This window comes from Perognathus longimembris, chromosome 16, assembly GCF_023159225.1.
Source record: "Perognathus longimembris pacificus isolate PPM17 chromosome 16, ASM2315922v1, whole genome shotgun sequence".
In the NCBI taxonomy this organism is placed as follows: Eukaryota; Metazoa; Chordata; class Mammalia; order Rodentia; family Heteromyidae; genus Perognathus; species Perognathus longimembris.
The window spans coordinates 26,969,000-26,992,173 of NC_063176.1; the positions used below are offsets into that span (position 1 = coordinate 26,969,000).

Below are 23,174 nucleotides of genomic sequence, written 5' to 3' on the forward strand. Positions count from 1 at the left end.
ACCACCACCACTACCACCACCACCGAGGGAATATATAATTTGTTGATTCACTCTTTCAGAGCCCGGAACTTCAGCTTTTGCCCATAGCAGTGTTTTGAGTCACATCCTACTCTCCAACTATTAAATTCCGTTGCTGACATCCATCAGTGCTTTGCATAAAGCCAGGCATCTGATTCTTCTCATCAAGCAAAAAGAAGACAATAGGGAAAGCATATCTATATCTTTAGTAAATCATTCCTACACATCCACTCATGCCAGGTTTGTAAACATTTTTTTTTTGCCAAATACTTTATTCTCACAATACTACTTTTAATTTCTAAGAGATTTCTTTTTCCCAGTCCTGGGCCTTGAACTCAGGGCCTGAGCACTGTCCCTGGCTTTTTTTGCTCAAGGCTAGCACTCTGCCACTTGAGCCACAGCGCCACTTCTAGCCATTTTCTATATATGTGGTGCTGGGGGATCAAACCCAGGGCTTCATGTAGACAAGGCAAGCACTCTTGACACTAGGCCATATTTCCAGCCCCTCTAAGAGATTTTTAAATAGTAGTTTTAATGACTATTACTTGCCTTCAACTTAAAATTCACTCTTACATTGTACAATTCAGTGAGTTTGGGTATAGTTTGCAATCATCAGCACTCCATAATTACAGAATATTTCATCACCCCTAAACAAAATTCCATGCCCAAATATAAAGGATCCCTACATACTAGAATGTAACTTGAACAAAATTTGCAGCTGGGAGACCTAACTGTACTTCATTATATACAAAACAGAGAAGCTTTAATAAAAATGAGAATATTCAAGCAATTAAAGTAAAAATATATAATAAAACTATCATCATGTATATGTTTTTTTAATTTCATAATGTATGAATACTCATGGAAGGCAAAAGAAGAGAAGAATCCTAACTAATGAAGCAAAAAAAAAAAAATGGTTAAAACTTTTCGCCAACCCCCAGAAAGATTTTAGGAAAACGTGTCTAGGACACAATTGACTCCAGACTCAGAAGCCTTGGGTATAATGGAGGTAGAAAATGAATAATGTGGTATGTAGGCAGTAAAACACCCAAACCTTAAGCACAAATTTCACATATGTATCTGTCCATGTGATCACCACTCATGGCAATGTCTATCACTCTAAAAGACTCTACTGTATGTTTATACAGTCAACAACCCCACAGGATAAACCCTAACTTTGAGACCTAGCTCATCTTTTTTTTTTTAATACTTTTTGAACTGCAGTTAATTGGAATCCTACACACTTACTAGCTTGCATCTCTCTTCATTTGCTCAACAGTATCCATAACTCTCAATCTATGTCACTATGTGGTCCTGTTTTGTTCTGTATAACAACAACAGTTTCGTTTGTTTGACTGGCTGGTCTTGGGGCTTGAATTCTGGGCTTGGGCACAGTCACTGAGCTTTTATACTCAGAACTAGTACTCTACCACTTACACCACACCTCACTTCAGGCTCTTTTGGTGGTTAATTGGAGATAAGAATCTCATGGACTTTCCTGCCTACCCAACTTTGAAAGATGATCCTCAGATCTCAGCCTCCTGAGTAGCTTGGTAATGTAGGCATGAGCCACCAGTGCTCAGGCTATAAAAAAAAAAATTGTGTTTTTTTAAAATTCATTCTTCTACTGAAACACATTTACTTTTTATAATTGGAGGCCATTACAAATGACACTATGAACATTGTAATGCGTGCCTTTTAGTGTACATATATACTCATTTACATTGGATCTATGCCCAGGTTCTGGATGAGTGAGTTTTAGTTGATACTGTCCAACAGTTTTCCATGATTATACCAACATCCTCACACACTTCAAATTTGATTAACTTAATGTGTTTTTCTTAGTAACCATAATGTTTAAAATGAAGCACAACTGTATCAATAAGTTTTCTTCATGGTATTTTATGCTGGGTAGTCAAAACTCTAGTTAGAAAAAATATTTGGAATGAAAAACACCTTATCATGCTATCCATTATACATTCAAATTTTGGTTTCTCATTTTTCATTTGTATATTTACTCTCTTGCCTAATTACATATAAAAATGCTTGGAAGGCAAGATATTAATTACTTTCAATTTCAAGGAATTGCTTTCAAAAGCAGAATGGTAGGACCATGAGAGCAATGTATATTCATTTTTTATTTTACATATTTTGTCATTTGGATTTTCTATAAGCTTGTGCTCGTAATACTCTTTAAATATGCTCTCAGATCTGAAACAAAGTAAGATCTGTTTCATGTGGAGTAGACAGATGTTTATTTTTCTCTGTGAAATTTGACTTTATTACTATCACTGATTTGTATAATGGGTAAAGAATTTTATAGTAACTGCCTATTTCCCACCTCAACTGAGGTCAAAGGGCATAGAAATACGGTTCATGTGCAGATGAAGAGACTTAAGTCTGGCATGAGAAAAGCATTTCCTGATCAGGATGACTATTAGACACTGAAACATGTTATTAATAGGGAAAGAAAGAAGAAAATATAAACTTTTTCCCTTAAGGATTTGAAGGGCAGTGTATACAGCCATCTGTATAGTAAAAGTTGGATAAAGCCTAGCTGTGAATGGACATCCATTTGTAACACCATAAATACTGAAGAAGGTTAGGTGGGATGTTCTTTAAATACTATGTATTTCTTATTTCACAAATTTTTGAGCTCTACAACATTACAATGCTTGCAGAAGAAACTAGTGTGAAAAAAGCACCTTAGTTATGCAAATCAATTCAATTCAATGGATCTAAAATCCAAAAATCTGCTGTAAGATCTACTTCTAGTCTAATACAGAATAAAGTATAACTGCCTCAGGATCAAGGGTCACAAATAGAAAATAAACATCTCTCCCTGAAGTTATACCAAACAGTGAAATACAAAACCACCAGGAACATTTATGGTTTGGCTTACTATGGAAATGCAGCCTTCCTGAGGCTAACTTAAACATTGTCTCCACATTTATAAACTCAGCAGAGAGCAAGCAGAACCCTTGCTATCTGGGGACATAACACCAGGCTGGCACAGGAGTATTTCCTTCAAGGCTCACTCTGACTAGAAAAAGAATTTCTCTTAAAGGAACCTCTTAATTAAATTTAAAAAAAAAACACAAATGAAAACAAAACTCCTACTCTATAACCAAAGGCCTTATCAACATATCATGCTGTCATGATTTTTTATTCCAGTTAATATTTTCATTCAAGACCACTTACATTGCCAAAGTGTAAAAAGATTAGTAAGAATATGGCCAACTACAAGTACCTAATGTTTATGTTCCTTCCTGCCTCTGAAAAAGAATGAACATAATAAATAAACAACTATATTTTAAAGAAAGAATAAAGAACAGCACTGAAATATGGTACAACAAGGAAGTGGTGCAAAGAAAGGAAGGAAACATCTTGCTTTGCTATAGTAACATGGCCTGTGACAACCAGGAAGAACTTCTCCCTAAAGGAAAAAGTGCTCCATGGCCCCCAACACTGCTGCAGACACCTACAATCTTTACTTCTAGAGATACCTGCAGTCCTCACAAGCTCTGAGCTCAGATTAGTGAAATGCTGGGAGCTTTGTGAAGTGGAATTCACATTGCATGGCTCAAGCTATTCCTACGTTATGGCACATTGAAACAAGAGCCACCAGTGCTCAAGTGGTTGTGTCTGCCCAACAAGTGTAACACTGTGAATTCAAACCCCAACATCACCAAATAAGAGAAAGAACTGACTGCTAAAGTGCATCTTGCCCCAGCAACTCTTAGTCAATGCATCCTTTCATCCCGGAAGCTCAGTGATCACTGAGCCAGCCGCACTTGCTTAATTTAAGTACATCATTCCCTAGCTAAGCTGCTGCAGCTCCTTAACCCCTGGGAATGAGCTGCATAAGAGGCATCTGATTAACCTCCTTCCTAGTTGTCGCTTACTCTTCTTCCCAGTTTCTCAGAGCCTAGACCTCATAGTAAACCTCTACTCCTAGCATCTGAGTCAATGATGTTCCACTGGCCTTAGCCCAGAAGACCATTTGTGCCTATTGTTACCTGAACAAATGTTAAGTAAACTTATCTCCTTAGGGAAACAGACTCTCGTCTAGACTGTGTCACCCCATTCTCTGAGCCAAACATCTGTAGAATGCTGTGTCCTTAGATCCATAGTCTGAGCTACTGAAGCACACTACCTCTCTAGGGAGTATGGCTATCATCTCACTACTCTATGACTCCTAGAGTACAGTCACATCTATACCTTGCCATTTCTATGTTCTCCCAGGATGGACTAGCCTCACGGGGCCTGGGTTCCATAACCCCAGAGCCCAAAGGAACCATTATATATTACTTTCTCCCCGATTCATGCTCAAATGGCCATTGTGTCCTGCTTGTTCCACTGTGCCAACACTGTGGCCCAAGCCTCTGGAACATTTCTTCTTTCCCAAAGCCAGGACAATGCTTTGCCCTGACATTCAGGATCAGTCACAGCTTTATCCCTGACCATTAGTCCAAGCTACTAAGGAGTATCTAAAAATCATACCTTCTATATTTGTGGGAGAGCTGCATTCTCCATACCTTAGAGAGTAAACTGGTCACAATTGTCATGATAGGTCATAAAGACACTAAGCCCGTGTCCCTAACATCACACCATCTCCAAACTAACTCTGTACCCTAGAAAACAACACTGATGTGGTTCACTATGGGTGGTGGGTGATGCCTCACACCAGGAAGGACATGCTCAGTTAAGTCTCTTCCCTGCAGGAAAAGGAGGATAGGAAGAAATGTTAAACTCTTTGCAAGTGAGAACTCTAACAATCTTGTCTTACTGCTATCCTAGGTTCCTACAAACATTGCTGACATTGACCACACAAAGAAACTACACAAGAACCACACTATTGTATCCACCTGGAAAAGTCAAAATACTCTGTCCACAAGGCACTCTAGGGTTCCTCTAGCAGAAGAAATTCATTCCCTAGGAAAGCCACTCTTAACTTTGGAAGAGGCAATTGTTCTATTAGATGTACTTGTGTTATCATAAGGGCACAAGAAACATAGAAAAGTAAGGAAACCCACACCAAAGCATAATATCTGTCCAATTCCCACCCTAAAGGAAAGGAAATTTACAAGCTGCCTAAAGAGGGATTCAAAATAATGATCTTAAGGAAACTAGTAAGATACAAGAGAAAATAGAATATGAAACTCAGAAAAACAATTCATAAGCTGAATGATAAACTCACCAAATAGAGCCACTACGTAGTATGGGCTACAAAGTGAGAGCTTATTCTCAATAGAAAGCAAAATAATCGGGCTGGGAATATGGCCTAGTGGTAAAGTGCTTGCCTTGTATACATGAAGCCCTGGGTTCGATTCCTCAGCACCACATACATAGGAAAAAGCCAGAAGTGGCACTGTGGCTCAAGAGGTACAGTGCTAGCCTTGAGCAAAAAGAAGACAGGGACAGTGCTCAGGCCCTGAGTCCATGCCCCACGACTGGCAACAAAAACAAAACAAAACAAAAATAATCAACCAACAAATCTTGGAGCTTAAGGACTCAGTAAGTGAAATAAAAAATATTATAGAGAGTTTCAACAACAGACTACATCTAGTAGAAGAATCTGTATTTTAAAACAACCCAGTAAGAAGAAACAAATGCTGGCACCAGTGGCTCCCACCTGTTACCTTAGCTACTCAGGAGGCTGAGATCAGAGGATCTCCATTTGAAGCCAGCTGGGCAGGAAAGTCCATTAGACTCTTATTTCCAATTAACCAAAAAAAGCTGGAAGTGAAGCTGTGGCTCAAGTGAGAGCGTGGTAGCTATGAGCACAAAAAGTTCAAGGACAGCACCCAGGCCCTGAGTTCAAGCCCCAGGTCTGGGACCAAAAATAAATAAATAAATAAAATCCTACAGAGCTTTCAGGATATTTGTAAGTAAACAGTTCATGTTCTAGGAGTTCCAGAAGGAAAAGAAATAGAGAAAAGACAGAAATGTCACTTAATAAAATATTGTGGAAAACTATCCAAATCTTGGAAAAAGATAGAATTTTATCTGTCAATAAAGCTTAGGTCTAAATGACCCTCATGGGGCACATTATAATCAAAATGTAAAACATCAAAAAGAAAAAGAAAAAATTAGGGCTGGGAATATGGCCTAGTGGCAAGAGTGCTTGCCTCGTATAAATGAGGCCCTGGGTTCAATTCCTCAGCACCACATATACAGAAAATGGCCAGAAGTGGCGCTGTGTGACTCAAGTGGCAGAGTGCTAGCCTTGAGCAAAAAAGAAGCCAGGGACAGTGCTCAGACCCTGAGTTCACGGCCTAGGACTAGCAAAAAAAAAAGAAAAAAGAAAAAGAAAAAATTAACCTCCTCTCACAAAAAAAAAAAAAGCATCAAGAGACATATAACAGACTTCTCAGCATAAACTTTGCAGGCTAGAAGAAAATGGGGTGATATTCAAGGAAGAGAGAGAGAAGAAAAAAGAAAAAGAAAAAGAAAGGAAAGGAAGAAAGGAAAGATAGCGGAAAAGAAGATACATGCTAGCCAATAGCACTAAGCAACGCAAAGATGGTCTTCAGAAATAAAAAAGAAAAATAGTCTTTACTAGGCAAGAAAAAGCTAAATAGTTCAGCACTACTAGATTATATCATGAGAAATTCTCTAAGAGAATTCTTGAAGTACAAAGGAAAGGACAATAAGTCGCTATCATAAAAAATATATAAAATTACAAAACTCTTTAGTAAAAGTGCATAGTTGAATTCAGAATACATTACTGTAACCAATGTAATGCAAAACCTTAACAAAATGAAAAATAAAAACTATATAATCTCAAGTGATGCAGAAAAGGAATCACTTTGACAAAAACTGATGCAAAAAATGCACTCAAAAAAAATTTTGTTTATTTTTGTCGTTCATGGGGCTTGAACTCTGGGACTTGGCGCTATCCTTGAGCTCTTCATCTCAAAACTAGCACTCTACCACTTGAGCCACAGCACCACTTCCATGTGTTAGTTATTGAACAAATTTTATTGTTGTTTTTCTTGTTTGGGTTTGGTTTTGGCGATACTGGGGCCTGAACTCAGGGAATTACATTTGAACCTTACCTCAGCCCTCATCAGTCTCTCTTTTTGACTTTCCAATTTTTTTTGCCAGTCCTGGGGCTTGAACTCAAGGCCTGAACACTGTCCCTGGCTTCTTTTTGCGCAAAGCTAGTACTCTACCACTTGAGCCACAGCGTCACTTCCAGCTTTTTCTGTTTATGTGGTGCTGAGGAATTGAATCCAGGGCTTCATGCATGCTAGGCAAGCACTCTACCACTAAGCCACATTCCGAGCCCATTAGTCTCTCTTATTGACAACTGTTAACAATTTAGAAAAAGAAAAAAAAAACTTTCTCAACATAATAAAAGCCATCTATGAAAGAAACATATGTAACACCATAATTAATAGGGAAGAACTCTAGCCGGGAACCAGTAGTTCCTGCCTGAAATTCTAGCTACTCAGGAGGCTAAGATCTGAGGATTGTGGTTTGAAGTCAGCCTGGGCAGGAATGTCTGTAAGACTCTAAACTCCAATTAGCCAGAATGGTGCTATGGCTCAAAGTGGTAGAGCACTAGCCTTAAGTAAAAGAGTTCAGGGACAGTGCCAAAGCCCTGAGTTCAAGTCCCATGACTAACAAAAAAGCCCAAAAAATTAATATAATAGTAATAAACAGAGAAGAACTCAAAGCTTTTTAAATAAGATCAAGTGTAAAGCAGAGCTATTCACTGTTGCCACTTATAGTAAACATAATACTAGCGCACACCTGTAATCCCAGCTTCTTGGGAGGCTGAGGCCTGCGGATCGAGGGTGCCCAGGAATTCGGGGCGACAGCGCTGTGTGGAGCGGGCGTCTGCACCGGGTCTGGCACCAACATGGGGTTCCCGGGGGGGGGGGGGGAGCCCGGGGGAACCAGATTGTCTAAGGAGGGGGGTACCCGGCCCAGGCCAGATACGGAGCAGGTCAAACTCCCCGTGTCCGGCGGCGGTGGGAACGCGCCTGTGAGTAAACATAATACTAGAAGTGCTATCAAGAGAAATGAAATGCTGGGAGCTGGGAGCTCATGCCTGTAATCCTAGCTACTCAGGGTGCTAAGATCTGAGGATAGAGGTTTGAAGCCAGCCTAAGTAGGAAAGTCCGTGAGGCTATAACTCAAAAACTACTAAAAAAAAAAAAAAAAAAAAAACTACTCAAAAAAGCCAGAAGTGGTGCTGTGGCTTAAATGATAGAGCGCTCACCTTGAGCAAAAGAATCTCAGGTACAGCACCCAGGCCCAGAGTTCAGGACTGACAAAAAAAAGAAAAGAGCAGTAAGATAAATAAATAAATAAATAAATAAATAAATAAATAAATAAATAAATAAATAAATAAATAAATCGGTATCTGAAACGATTTTACTCTCTCATCAATCTTCTCATTTGTTTCAGCCTTCAGATTTCCATAGACAGAGAACATAGCCACAGCACTCCAATTCTAATTTGCTTCACAGTCATAATTTGCATGCTGCTCAAAGCTTTCATTCGCTTTAAACTCCAGGAAATCAATATGTGAACAAATAAATTAGCATTTGACTCGTAAGTGGCAAAACTATGACTCACCCCTAGATATAACTGATCACATTCCATCACAATCAGGGGAGCCTAAAGCCATAGAAAATACAGATGAAAAGAGCAGCAACTGTTCAAAAGTAGACAATGAAAAGAAATTAAGAAGGATAAGGAAGGACTAGGGGAAATGGCTTAGACTTAGTAGTTTTGAAAGTATTTTCAGATAAAAATATAAAAACTATACTAGATTAATAAATATTAAAATAATAAAGAAATAGGAAATCAGCATGGAAAATTCTTTCAAGAAATCGACCTTGGGGCTGGGAATATGGCCTAGTGGCAAGAGCGCTTGCCTCGTATACATGAAGCCCTGGGTTCGATTCCCCAGCACCACATATATAAAAAATGGCCAGAAGTGGCGCTGTGGCTCAAGTGGTAGAGTGCTAGCCTTGAGCAAAAGGAAGCCAGGGACAGTGCTCAGGCCCTGAGTCCAAGCCCCAGGACTGGCACAAAAAAAAAAAAAAAAAAAAAAAAAAGAAATCGACCTTGTAGGCCTGGGAATGTGGGTTAGTGGTAAAGTGCTTGCCTAGCATGCATGAGACCCTGGGTTTGATTCCTGGTACCACATAGCAATAAATAAATAAATAAATAAAATAAAAATGAAAAAAATCACCATTAAAAAAGAAGAAAAGACATCTAGGGGCTGGGGATATGGCCTAGTGGCAAGAGCGCTTGCCTTGTATACATGAAGCCCTCGGTTCGATTCCCCAGCACCACATATACAGCAAATGGCCAGAAGTGGCGCTGTGGCTCAAGTGGCAGAGTGCTAGCCTTGAGCAAAAAGAAGCCAGGGACAGTGCTCAGGCCCTGAGTCCAAGGCCCAGGACTGGCAAAAAAAAAAAAAAAAAAAGAAATCTAGCTGTTTAAAAAAGAATAAGATGGGCGCCAGTGGCTCATGCCTATAATCCTAGCTACTCAAGAAGGCTGAGATCTGAAGATGGAAGTTTGAAGCCAGCCCAGGCAGGAAAGTCCATGAGACTCTTATCTCCAATAAACTACTCTGAAAAAATGGTAAGTGAAGCTGTGGTTCTAGTGGTAAAATGCTAGCCCTGAACATAAAGAGGCTCAAGGACAGCACTCAAGCCCTGATTTCAAGCCCCAGGACCAGGATAAAAAAAAAAAAAAAAAAAAAGGATGATATCATTAAAGTAATCTGTTTTGTTTCAGCCTGAATAGGCTCTTTCTGTCACAAATCAACACCAAAGGAATAAGTCTCTCCTACAGAGAGTCATAGAACACAGTGGTGAAGTTCCCTCAACCCCAACAGTACTTCAGAGAAAGAGTCTCTGCAAAAGGGCAACAGAGTTTAGATGGGCATCTTTTATTCATTTCTCCAAGTGGCCACTTTGGATTTAAACAGATGGATTTCTGAGGATCTATTTGTTTTTTACTTTCCGACCCCATTTTTCACTATGCAGCCAGTGGGAAAAATACAGTTTTAAAAAAATCACTTTTCTGGAACATATCTACTTAACTGACAATTTAATAACAAGCTCTCAGTAAGATGACATATGTTTATATGTATAATGATAAAATGAATTCTTTGTTTTCCCAATTAAACTTTTATCATTTAAAAATGGTGTTTATTTCTCTTGGTGCTCATAATGTTTTAATATGATTTTACCTTGTGCTGAGCAATTTTATATTTAAGAACTGAGGTTTCAATTATGGGATCCCTCTCACTGAATTTAAACACAAGACAATCCTCAGTCTAGAATTAAAATCTGTTTAATATCTCAAAAATACCAGAAGTCTCTATCACAGTCAGAAAAATTTTATACTTCAGAATTTGCAACAGGGGACAGGGAGTAGTGCATAATTTAAAGTACATTTCATAGCTTCAAATGCTGCTAGAAAATACATTCCAGCCATTTAGGACACCAGAGCATGACTTTTTAATGATAAGCTATATGATAGGCAGTTTTCACGTATCAATGTCTTATTATGTTTTAAGCTTCCACGTCTTTTTATGGTTATGTTGTTTGTATGTGGAAATGAGACACACACACAGATTCTGGGTTTGTGATATAAAACAGAAATGGGTAGCTGCACTGTGTAATCTTTTGCTAAACTATAGTTGGCACAAGGTTTCTTCCCTCCATTTATTTCTGGAGTGTTAGGAGAAAGCAAACATTTTTATCTTAAAAAAAATTGGGGGGGGGGGTTGACAGAAAATATTTAAATTTGAATTCTTCAAGAGGTTACTCATCTTTATTTAAATTTATGGCTCTGCTTATTTTGAAAAAAAAAATACAGCTCTTTACAAAAGTAAAGCCTACCTCTTTCAAGAGTCCAGCACTGAGCAATAAAAATTGATTCATGCTCTGTGATACCATTGTAAGGCTATTTCACTGAAGCATAATATAAATTAACCTTATCATCAGGACCTTTTCTGCAGTACAGCTTTTCTTCATTCACTATTCTTCATATGAATTACTTGTTTCAACATACTTATGAATAAGGAATGCTAAGAAGGTGAATATATGTTACAAATGCGTACCTAAGACTATGGAAAAGAAAAGGAGACAGGAAGAAAAGGGTAGAGAGGGAGGTAAGAATGGGGGAAAGGACAAAATTAACAGCCAAAGTGGTCTCAAAACAGCAAAAGTATTTCTGCTCCACAACAACACATAGGACTTCTGTTATTGGTTAATATAGTATTCATATGATTTTATTAATAGAAATTACATTCTCTAGCATCAGAATACTTGCATTAAAATTGTAGGCTTGTCCATTATCAGTTCTATGGCCTTGGCAACTTACCTAATTTTTGGCTAGCCCCTTATCTGAAAAATGAGATACATTCCTGTTTGCTATCAGTCATAATATTCAATATACCTATATGAAAATGGAACCTATTAAATTGAGGGGATGGGTAGGGTTTGGAGGGATAGGGGAGAACAATGAAAGGGTAACATTGATCAAGATGCACTATACTCACAACTGACATGTTGAATTGAAATCCCTTTGCACAATCCCTAAAAGATAAAGTTTATACTTCTATGTTGTTCACATGGGAAACAAACTAACTAAATAAATAAAATAACACATGTGCCTGGCACCAATGGCTCACAACTGTAATTCTATCTACTCACCCAGCTGAGTTTGAGGATCACAGTTCAAAGCTAGCCCAGCAGAATTAACCACCAAAATACTAAAGGTGGGGCTGGGGATATAGCCTAGTGGCAAGAGCGCTTGCCTCGTATACATGAAGCCCTGGGTTCGATTCCCCAGCACCACATATACAGAAAATGGCCAGAAGTGGCGCTGTGGCTCAAGTGGCAGAGTGCTAGCCTTGAGCAAAAAGAAGCCAGGGACAGTGCTCAGGCCCTAAGTCCAAGGCCCAGGACTGGCCAAAAAACAAAACAAAACAAAATCAATAATCATATTTTAATTTTTCCATTTAAATTATTTAACATATTTTAAACAAAAGAGTAAATCATTTTCTAAAATAAAAAAATGACACTTATTTTTGATCAAAAGAAAAAAACTTAAAATTTTAATTGCATGGTTGCAAAGAGAAAGTACGTGGTTCCAAAGACAGATTACAAAATGAATAAAATGAGAAAAACAAGGTATATAATCCCCTGCTGAAAGGAACAAACACTTGTGTGATTAGGTACTGAACAGGCTATGATACGGATGAGTAACCAGATCAGAGCTTGTCTGCTTGTCCAATGACTTTTTAAATACAATAGTTGACTCATTAAATCAAAAGCACTTTCATTTACCATGAAGGGGGAAATGAGAGTAAAGGTAGTCCTAGATAAATTAACAACTAAAGAAATGCCTTTAATTCCAGCACTTGGAAGACAAAAACCAAAGAGTCACGCCTATAAATCCTGTATCAAACAACAACAACAAAAAACAAAACAAAAAAAAAAAACAGAAAGAGGGAGAGAGTGTGAGTGAGACAGAGAAGAGGGGGTTTAGAAAAGACCAAAGAAGTATCTTTGTAAGGAAGAACTCTCCTAGAGTTCTCAACTTGAGTCTAAGAAAGTTGTTGAGCCCAAGAGCAGCTCTCACATTCTGCTTCTCTATTCTACCTAGATTTCATGTTGGCTGGGCTGAGAGCCTGGGGTCACAGTCTAGGGGGAAATGATAGGCTTACCCATACTCATTTTGATGGGCAGGTTTTCTCTGCTTGCTGCTTCCACTAGATGTCTCCGAACTTCCATCACTGCTTCCTTGTGCTTTGTGTTCAGTAAAGCTTCCCACAGAGCTCTGGCTGCTGGGTCACTGCAGAAAAGTCACAAAAAGAGCTTTAGATTTAATTTCTAATGGAAAATTGAAGAGGTTAAAAAATTACATATCTTTTTTGAGCATTAACATAGTGCGTCCTGGGGCTGGGAATATGGCCTAGTGGTAGGTAGAGTGCTTGCCTTGCATACATGAAGCCCTGGGTTCGGTTCCTCAGCACCACATATATAGAAAAAGCCAGGAGTGGAGCTATGGCTCAAGTGGCAGAGTGCTAGCCTTGAGCAAAGAGAAGCCAGGGGACAGTGCTCAGGCCCTGAGTTCAAGCATCAGGACTGGCAAAAAAATATATATATATATAATGTGTGTCCTATTGATGGGTTTGATAGACTCAAGTGATTGGTTGTTAGAGTAATATAAATGTTTTAGAAGCCAAAATTAAATATATGGATTAAATTATTTATTAATATTTATATGCAGCATATAACAACATGAGGCAAAACACTTGCCTGAGAAGCAAATCAGTAATGAGAATTTCTGTTCAAAAGTTACTTCATACGCTTCCTAATTCACAGGCTTCCCAGTGAATGAAAATCAGAATTTGCACTAAGTAATCATGGCCTGAAGTGTTACACTCTGGACCTTAGGTTGGGAGGATGGCACTTACAAAAGCCTTTACACATGATCTCCCTGATATATGACTGTTAAGATGGGGTGACGGAGAGACAGTAGAGACCAGGTCTGTGAAACCAAAAACTGCTTGTCAAATGGTATTTCCCACAGGATTGGGGCAGCGACCCAACATTATGTAACTAAAACCAAACAACTACTCAACACATAAAGGTCAAAAATTGACCTCTCAGTGGAATACAATAGCTCAAAAGCTATGTATGTACGTTCATATAAGACTACTGTCGACATATTGTCTAATGTTGACATTACATTTAAAGCCCTAGGCAAATTTTCTTTGGCATAGGCCACATGGCTACTGTATATGTTCTTGGTACATTGGGTATTGTATATATGTCTGCCTGACCTAGGGAAGGGAAAGAAAAACAGGGTGTAAGATATCACAAGAAATGTACACACTGCGCTACTATGTATGTACCCTTTTTGCACAACACCCTGTCAAAAATTTTTTGTTTAATTAATAAATTGTTTTAAAAAGCCTTTACAATAAGCCATTGATAACAGCCCAGAGCACTATATTATGCAGGGTCTCATTTGGGTTCACTTCTCCAATAGCTTTCTGTCTCACCTAACACGCCAAGTCCAAATTATAAATAAATACAGTGTTCTTCCTGGAAGATCTCTGCTGTGCAGCCAAATATACACATTTGTAGTAACATTTCAAAATGTAACATAAAGAAACAAGGGTGACTCCTGTTCTTTTCTAAGGACGTCTTCCCCTACTTAGAGCCTCACTAACTCTTCTATGCTAGTAGAAGCTAGAAATAATTTTCTAACTTAGTTTTAAAAGTTATACCAGTTAAAATATTAATTTACCTTGAACATTATACCTATTAGTATGCATCTTTGACATTTTAATTTATGAGGGACAGTGAAATTTTGTATTTTAGTATTCAGTCTAATGTTTAATATGCAACAATCTTTTAACAGTAGATTTTTGTTTTGTTTTGTTTTGTTTTGTTTTGCCAATCCTGGGGCTTGAACTCAGTGCCTGAGCGCTGTCCCTGGCTTCTTTTTGCTTAAGGCCAGCACTCTACCACTTGAGCCACAGCATCACTTCTGGCTTTTTCTATATATGTGGTGCTGAGGAATCGAACCCAGGGCTATATGTATGCAAGGCAAGCACTCTACCAGTAGGCGATATTCCCATCTATTTATCCATAGTGATATCTCTTTTCAATGAACTCTATTTTGATATGGTCAAAGCTGTCAACATTCGAACTCTAACAATTCACGGCCTAGGACTGGCCAAAAAAAAAAAATGTGTAGAATATTTGACCTATGAAAAGATCTATTGTGCTACTATGAAATTTGATTAGTTTCCATATTGCCAATAACTACATTAATGTTAAATATATACTAATATATACATGTACATAAACTGAGTATCTGTATCCTTAACACATGAAACTACTTTGACAAATTATCATGCTTAATGAATACAAACTGAGATAACATCCAAGATGCACTGAAACTTGACTTATGGAATTTTAACCTCTTTGTATTAACTACTGAACAATAACAATAATAATAATAAAATCAAAATGAAGGGTAAAAACCAATACTTTTATTATAACCTGCTAAAAATAGCTGTTCAGAGTCTCCCAAGAGACTCTACATATGAAGACAAGATCCTCTCAGTTCACTGCTGGTTGTTTACTCACTAGAATTACTCAGCCTCAACTATTAATGGAATCTTGGAAGTTACTATGGTTTAGAATGTTTGAAATGTCAAATGCAATCCACTAAAAGCAAACAGGAAATATCTGTCACCAAATAAAGTACAAAAAAGATGGCATTAATTTTTTAAAGGTGGCTGAATGGTGCATCATAGTGCCACTTCAGTCGAGTGGAAGGCATACAAGACACAGATGACGTGCATATCATTATCTGTGACTAAACTCCTTGGAATGGGAAATCATTTCTTTATGGCATGCACAGGAAGCTAAGTTTACTCAGGCCTTCCACAGTCATAATATTACAACAGAAATACAATAATAACAACAAAAATGCAACTAATTTTAAACAGAACAGACATAAAGCTGAGTCATAGTTTTTCACATCAGGAAATAATAACTTCCATCAGTGTAAACTTAATAAGCTATGAAGGTAGGTTGCTTAAATTATAGAGGCTTTATCATCTTTCCTCGACTGCCTTTTTTTTTTGGGGGGGGGGGGGGTCAGGACCAAGGCTGAACTCATACTCTCGCTCAGCTTTTTTCTTGAACCTAGTTTTACCACTTGAGCCATGTCGCCCATTGGCATTTTTGACGTTTGGAGATGGAGTCTCTTGGACTTTCCCACCAAGCCTAGAATTGATCTGACATCCTCAGATCTCAGCCTTCTGGATAGGTAGTATTACGGGCATAAGCCATCATTGCCAGCTTGACTGCTTTTTTCAAAAATCACTTTACCTTTAGGAAATTTATCCATTAACTTTTTCATTTCAATAAAAGTAAAAGCAGTGCAATGAAAGGTGTGTGGACTAGAACTCTGGTAGTGAAAAGCAGTGTGGCCCTCCTCCTTTCTTTCAAAATATAAGCACATCCTATGATCTGGACATTCAATGGGAAACCTCCAGTGCCCTCTCATGGGGAGTAGCCATCTAAGGAAAACTAGGACTGAGCACATTCTTGCAGGGCAACAACAGCAGACCAGGAACAGAATGGTACCTGACATGGTCTAGGTGTAGAGTGAAGATCAGAAAGTGTCTGACATGTGCCCTGAGAACTGAAAATGAGGAGTAACTAGCCCAGAGACACGGGAGGGGACCCTGGGACAAGGTATCCCCCAATAACATGTCCTCAATGACTAAACTGCCTCCAACTCAGCCCATCTCTGAATATTCCCAATAATGGCATCAAATTATAAAGTCATCAATAGATTAGTTCAATGATTAAGTCAGAGCCTTCATGACCTAATAATTTCCCAGGAGCTACTAACATACAAGCCTTTTAGGAGACACTTAGGATCCAAACATAACAACACACATTGCTCACTTCTATTTTTCTACCAGTAATGTTTCACCCAAATTAACTTTGTGAATTCCAGATCTTACCTGTCTTGGGCCTAAATATGCCTTCTTTCATGGCTAAAGTCATCTCTGGCTTATTTTATTCTCTTTCAAGCTTTATTCCAAGGAAACATAATTTTACACTATTGATCCAAATCATTTCACAGCCAGCCATTACCCTGGTGTCACACTATTAGGAGGCAGATGGGGGAAAAATGAGGGAGGAGGTAACAAGTTGGATAAGAAATGTACACACTACCTTATGTATGAAACTGTAACCCCTCTGTACATCACTTTGACAATAAAGAAATGAAAAAAAAAGAAGGCAAAGAAAAGGATAACGCAGAAAAATGGCCAAAAGCATACCAACAGAAATTAGCAGAGACTATGAAGAGAGCTGAGGGACAATTTAGGCTTGCTGCTGTTGAATGTATGCAATCTTTTCTATACAACATAAAATTTAGAAGCATCCCAATGGAGATTATGATTGTATAACTACTGAGGAGTTCAATTTTCAGACTAGTTCTTTTTACTTGGCACTGATCATCAATCTAATTAGGAACTGTAATCACATCTTGTCATTCAAATATAATAAGTCTTTCCATTCCTTTCTCATTTTAACTAACTTCAGAGGGTTGCTGGCTTTGTTTAAAAGAGCCATAGTTTCCATTTAAATTACAAATCCCAAAGCCACAATGACCCAGAGTTCAGTCTTCTCACAACAGATACCACAAACCATTTAAAATTTTCAATATGGAAAAGATTTGGGAGCTTTGAATGTACATTCCTTAACCAACAAATACTACAACAGAGTAGCAATATGTCAATAATTATAGACCAGGACTATCTACCTTCAAACCTTTCTTTCAAAAGAATTCTGCAAAACATATTTAAATCGAGAAATGCAAGCTGGGTGCCAGTTGATCATCCTGAGATCTAAGGATCACGGTCTGAAGCGAGTCCAACCAGGAAAGTCCATGAGACTCTTATCTCCAAGAAACTAATCAGAAAAAGCCAGAAGTGCTTTGGTGCTGTGGCTCAAGTGGTAGAGCACAAACTGGCTCAGAGACAGCACCCAGGCCCAGAGTTCAAGCCCCAGGATCACAAAAAAAAAAGAAGAAGAAGAAATGCAACTTTTAAAGGATGTCTTAGGCATATTAAATAATTTTTAAATTTCTTAGTGGACATTTTTATACTTAATTTTCAAAGAAGACTCTACAAACTATTCATTAATTTATTCTCAAACAGTATAATTGGATGGAGGTGTTACTCAGTTGGTAGAGTGCTAGCTAGCCAATGCGTGAAAAACTTCAGATACCATGTTCGAATTCTGGTCTCAGACCAAAATAAATAAATAAATAAAACTGTAGCAGAGTTTGGATGATTTTTTTAAATTCCTCAATGAAGTTAAATTAGCAAGCTATTCTGAGAAGGTATAGGCCCTGTTCCTGTCCAAATTACAATATTTACTTGAAAGGTATAAAACAGAAGGTCAAAGTGAGGATTGTGAGATGCCCGCAGGCACTGGATATTACTTTCTTCCTTTTCACTGGCCTAGACAGTGAAGTTAATTTGAGGTAGAGTGTACATAGACTAGGACTACAGATGTAGCTCTGTGTACCCTTGCCTAGAATGTACAAGGCCCTATGTTGTACCTCCAGTACCAAAATAACATTAACAAGCAAAAAACACTCATAGTCTTCAAGAATTTAATGAAAGAACAAGATATACTTCTCTCTCTCTCTCTCTCTCTCTCTCTCTCTCTCTCTCTCTCTCTCTGTCCCTGTCTTACAGCTCACCTATTCAAAAACCATCTTTTGTGTGTCAGGTACTTCTAGGCAATGAAATACAGCAGTAAATAGAACTGGTACATAGCCTGCTTTCATGGAAAGCAGGCCAATAGAAAGTTTACTTCATAGCAATCTAGTAGAGAAAGAAACAACAATATAACATAAATAACTATATTAAAAAGTAAGACATGAGGCCACGTGCCAGTTGCTTATGCTTGTAATGCTAGCTACTCAGGAGGCTGAGTTCTAAGGATCACGGTTTAAAGCCAGCCTGGGCACGAGACTCTTATTTCCAATTAACTGCCAAAACAGCCAGAACTGGAATTGTAGCTCCAGTGGGAAAGTGCTAGCCTTCAGCACAAAAGCTCAGGGACAGTGCTCAGACCCTGAGTTCAATTCCCCAGGACCAGCAAAAAAAAAAAAATAAAATAAGTACATGATAAGAACTACCCCGTAGCTGGTATTACAGACAAATGCCACACTTGATCTCTGTGTTTCTTTTCTACATAGATAATCCATCTAGAATAATAAAAGGAGGAGGAGGAGAGCAAACGAGATAAAAACAAAACTCTGTGTCTTACTTAGATTGAGCAAGACAGCCTGGTGCAACCACATTGTAATTATCATCCTCAGCCTGCAGTGCGGTGAGCTCCACCATGTTGACCATCACATCGTGTGTGTGGCCGGGAAGCTGTGGGAGCACTGAAATAATCTTCTCCACCAAGTTGTCTCCATGGTGTCCAACCGCTCCTGTTTAAGCAGATGAGCAAATGTAAAATGTAAACTGATAAATTGGGAGGAAAAAGTTAAATGGGAAAATGCTTTATACACTATCCCTTCTATCGAAATAAAACTTTTAGTTTCTGTTACACAAACCTAGTATTTAGTCCTTTGTTTACAATTATTTAGTCAATGTGTCTCGTGGAAAGGAACTAATGCCCATGAGGACAAGTTTGCATCTGTTCTGGTTACTGCATATATCTAGCACCTAGTTCAGTGCCTACATATATATTTGCTTAATATATTACCATCCTATAGTCAATCTATTAAATAGTGTCATAGGATACCATCTTGAAATTATACTTTAGTGGTGAAGACATAAACAACCAGAAGAAGTTAGGACCTAAGTAAAAACAGCAAATATTCCTTGCACACTAACTATATGTTATAATGGCAAAGGTCCCATTTGTCCAGTTTACACAGTACCCACCATGTCCACCACGAAAACAGGCAGCCACGGGCTCTCACTCAGTATTTCTTGAATAAGAATAAGTGAAAAAGGGGATACAGAAAGGGAGAGAGGAAGGGTAAAGAAATGCATTCATGGTATTCAGTGTACACTGTGTGGAAAATGAACTGTGCAAATTGTCAGCAGGGAATGGAAAGAAAAGTGGAGAACACTGGAAACTGGAGAAAAGTGAAGGAAGGAGTGACAATGTCCAAAAAACAAATGTACTTATTAATTGATGTAATGGAAACCCCTCTATATAACCTCAATAAAAATAAAATTATTTTAACTATATATTGAAGCCTTTGCCCTTACAACAATAAAATAGATTCAGAACAACAACAAAAAGAAATAAAAGTTAAAACCATATATTCTGTTCATTCAGTCAACAAACATACTCACCTGGCATCTTTTTCTTTACTCCTCTAAGAGGTCTATGATGTTACTATACTTAAATCAAAGTGACAGACACCTGATATTTCCACAGACATAAGTAAATTTATACCTCAGTGCTATCATTTAGCTTACTTCCTAATTTACAATCTTAAAATAAATCTTACTAACATAAAAAATTCAAATACACCTGTTGTATTATTTAGAACATCCTTCAACCTTTTTTTCTGATCTGCCAAAGGAATTGCTTACCAGTACCAGTATACTGATTATTCTCGCCGACCTTCAATGTAGCTAGCTTCTGTTATTATACTACTATTATAGAACAATAAAACTGACAGTTGAAAATCAATGTACATATCACATAAATATTGTGTACATCGAGTACATGAAGTTTTTCTTCACCTATTTTAAGGATTACATTTGTTAAAATTACCCACAATTCATGAATGAGAGCTAATAATGACTCAATAAACATCTGAAAACATTTTCTATAATTCTCTTTGCATCTCATTTACTGGTGATATGTGATGCCAAGTTCACTTTTTAAAAACCTATTTAAAGAAACTTAAACCATAACTATCTACGATAATTTCATGTCTCATGATAACATCCTTCCAATAGAATAAATTCTTTTTTTTTTTTTTTTTGGCCAGTCCTGGGCCTTGGACTCAGGGCCTGAGCACTGTCCCTGGCTTCCTTTTTGCTCAAGGCTAGCACTCTGCCACTTGAGCCACAGCGCCACTTCTGGCCGTTTTCTGTATATGTGGTGCTGGGGAATCGAACCCAGGGCCTCATGTATACGAGGCAAGCTCTCTTGCCACTAGGCCATATCCCCAACCCCCCAATAGAATAAATTCTTTTAGGCAGATTCTTGTGAATGCTGATATCAGTAAACTTCTAAAGGTTCTAAGATAGGCAGTTATCTCCGTGGTGGAGTAATTGAACTTTTCTAATTTTTTAAGTCAGATGTAGTTGTTTTAATAAGGTAATGCAAATTGAAGCCCTATCTTCTACTTACTCATTTAACAAACTGGGTTATAATTCCTCATCTGCTTATCTATTTCTTCTCCCCCTCCAAAGACTAAACTAAAAGCACTCTAAATTTTAAACTCTGTGAGATTAGGTACTTTGCCCATTAGGTCATTACCTTATCCTCAATCCGACATAGTGTAAACTGCTGATAAAACATACACTAAATCGGTAAAAAAAAAAAAAAAAAAAAAAAGTCCCAGCACCTTGGAGAGTAGTTTGAAGCCCTCCTTAGACATGGTCTTGAAGTGATGTAAACAATTAATCTGTTACTATACTAACTTTACACAACAAGTATGGCTAATACTGTTCAGTATAAATGTTATTGTTCAATATGAAACTTTTCTGAAACTGGCCCTTTGCTCTGTATTGCGTAGTTGCAATTGCCCTCACTTGTTTCCCTCTGTATTTCCCAACCTGCATTCCCTCCCCTCCTCCCCCACTACATCCTGTTTTATCATCTGATGGTCAGATGGGTCCCATTATGATCAAGATGCCCTGACCTGTTTGTAACCGGTTTCTGGAAATTTCTTGAAAGTAACGAACTGTTTCCAGGACACTTCTCGTAATTAAGGAGCCACCACAATTAGGCAAAAGGGAAAATTCCTGTGGTTGTTGGGTTTAAAAACAGCCTTCTGAGATGGCTCAGGACTGCATCTTGAGATCCCAACCTCGAGTGCAGTCCTGGCACACCAGTACTTTCTTTTTTTTTTTGGCCAGTCCTGGGCCTTGGACTCAGGGCCTGAGCACTGTCCCTGGCTTCTTCCCAGCGCCGCTTCTGGCCGTTTTCTGTATATGTGGTGTTGGGGAATCGAACCTAGGGCCTCGTGTATCCGAGGCAGGCACTCTTGCCACTAGGCTATATCCCCAGCCCCACCAGTACTTTCTTGCTCAAAAAAATTCTTTCCATTCCCCAATGTCATCTGAGTAGTCTCATTGATCGTCAATTTCCGATAACTGTTCCTTACCTGTGAGATCCAGAGTTCTGTCCACAAAGACCACGGATGCCCTGCCTGTAGCAGTCTTCCTCCTATTCTTGGCAGGTGCATAACTGGCCATATCTGCAGCGATAATTCGACTGAGGGAACCCACTGCAAAACATTCTTCCCGTACCCCTAGGTGCTCACATAGAGAACTGAGGCCTGACACCAGGCATCTTATCTGCAGCAGTAATTCTGGAGTCAAAGCAGTGGCATCCACCTCACCCAGGCTGCCCAGCTTCCTCTTGTCGGGTCGGGCACTATTAAGGAGATGTACATCCTGTGGTAGCAGTGGGAAAAGGGTAGCAAAGGCTGGAGTCAAGGCAAGGTGGGGAGCAGCAGGGGCGAGCAACAGGGGGACATGAAGCACCTCGGCCGTGTAGTTCATGTTTCCCATCCATTCACACAGCTTTTCCTCCAGCTGCTCGAACACCGGTTGCTGCCCCTCTAATTCGGCCGCTGCTGCCGCTGGCACATGGTTAGCCGTGAGATGAACGACGTGGCTCACTGCCGTGACCACCACACAATACTGAAAACGACTGCGGCAGACGATGTCTCGTAGGGTTTCCACCGTCTGGCCTTTCAGCAGGCAGCTCAATACGAACACCGCCTTAGGCTGTTCGGGCCCGCCACCAACAGCGTCGCGTTCGAACTCCTTCAGGTGACAGGCCGGACCCCCCACAGCTTCCAGGAGCCGCGGGTAACCGCACCCCCAGTGCAAGCTTTCAGCGCAGGCGGCGTCCAAATAGACCACAGCCCGCTTTGCCTTGGCCAGCACCTGCTCCCAGCCTTGCTGGGTAAAGGACAGCACTCCCGGGATGCTCATGGCTCGGAATCCACAGCGTCCAGAAACTCAGGTGCAGGAACTTCTGTCAGAACTCACCACTTCCGGAAAGCGAGCGTTCCCGGGGACTTTGACAGTCAACACCGTACACGTGGTCGAGTCTCGGACGCGCCTCCCTGGCTGCGCACAGTGATGACGCAAACGGGTCGCTGATTGGCAAGTGAGAAGCCCGGGTTGGAGGAAAGACAGTCCGTGCTGGGAACGTGCAGTAGGCGGGGCTTCTTATCTAGGCTTCCCGCAAAGTTCAAAAGTTTGTAGAAAAATGCTGACCTGCTTGCTTTTCAGTTCTTTCTTCTTTCTCTTTCTGGTCTGGTTACCTTTTCCCACTCTCTGAGAATGCTCAGGAATAACAATAAAAGCTAATCTGCAGCTGGTGGCTCAATCCTAT

The 23,174-nt window shown here is 39.2% G+C and overlaps 1 protein-coding gene across 1 annotated transcript in view; it reads right to left on the reverse strand.

Annotated features, from left to right (window-relative positions):
• Positions 1–22,875, reverse strand: part of Scfd2 (sec1 family domain containing 2) — a 304,249-nt gene extending 281,374 nt beyond the window's left edge. Inside the window, exons 1-3 of the mRNA XM_048364323.1 lie at positions 21,931–22,875; positions 18,891–19,059; positions 12,731–12,858 (exon numbers count right to left, since the gene is read on the reverse strand). Coding sequence (XP_048220280.1) covers positions 12,731–12,858; positions 18,891–19,059; positions 21,931–22,768 — 1,135 coding nt within the window. The 5' untranslated portion in view covers positions 22,769–22,875. The remainder of the gene's footprint in view (positions 1–12,730; positions 12,859–18,890; positions 19,060–21,930) is intronic.
• Between the last annotated feature and the right edge of the window lie 299 nt (positions 22,876–23,174).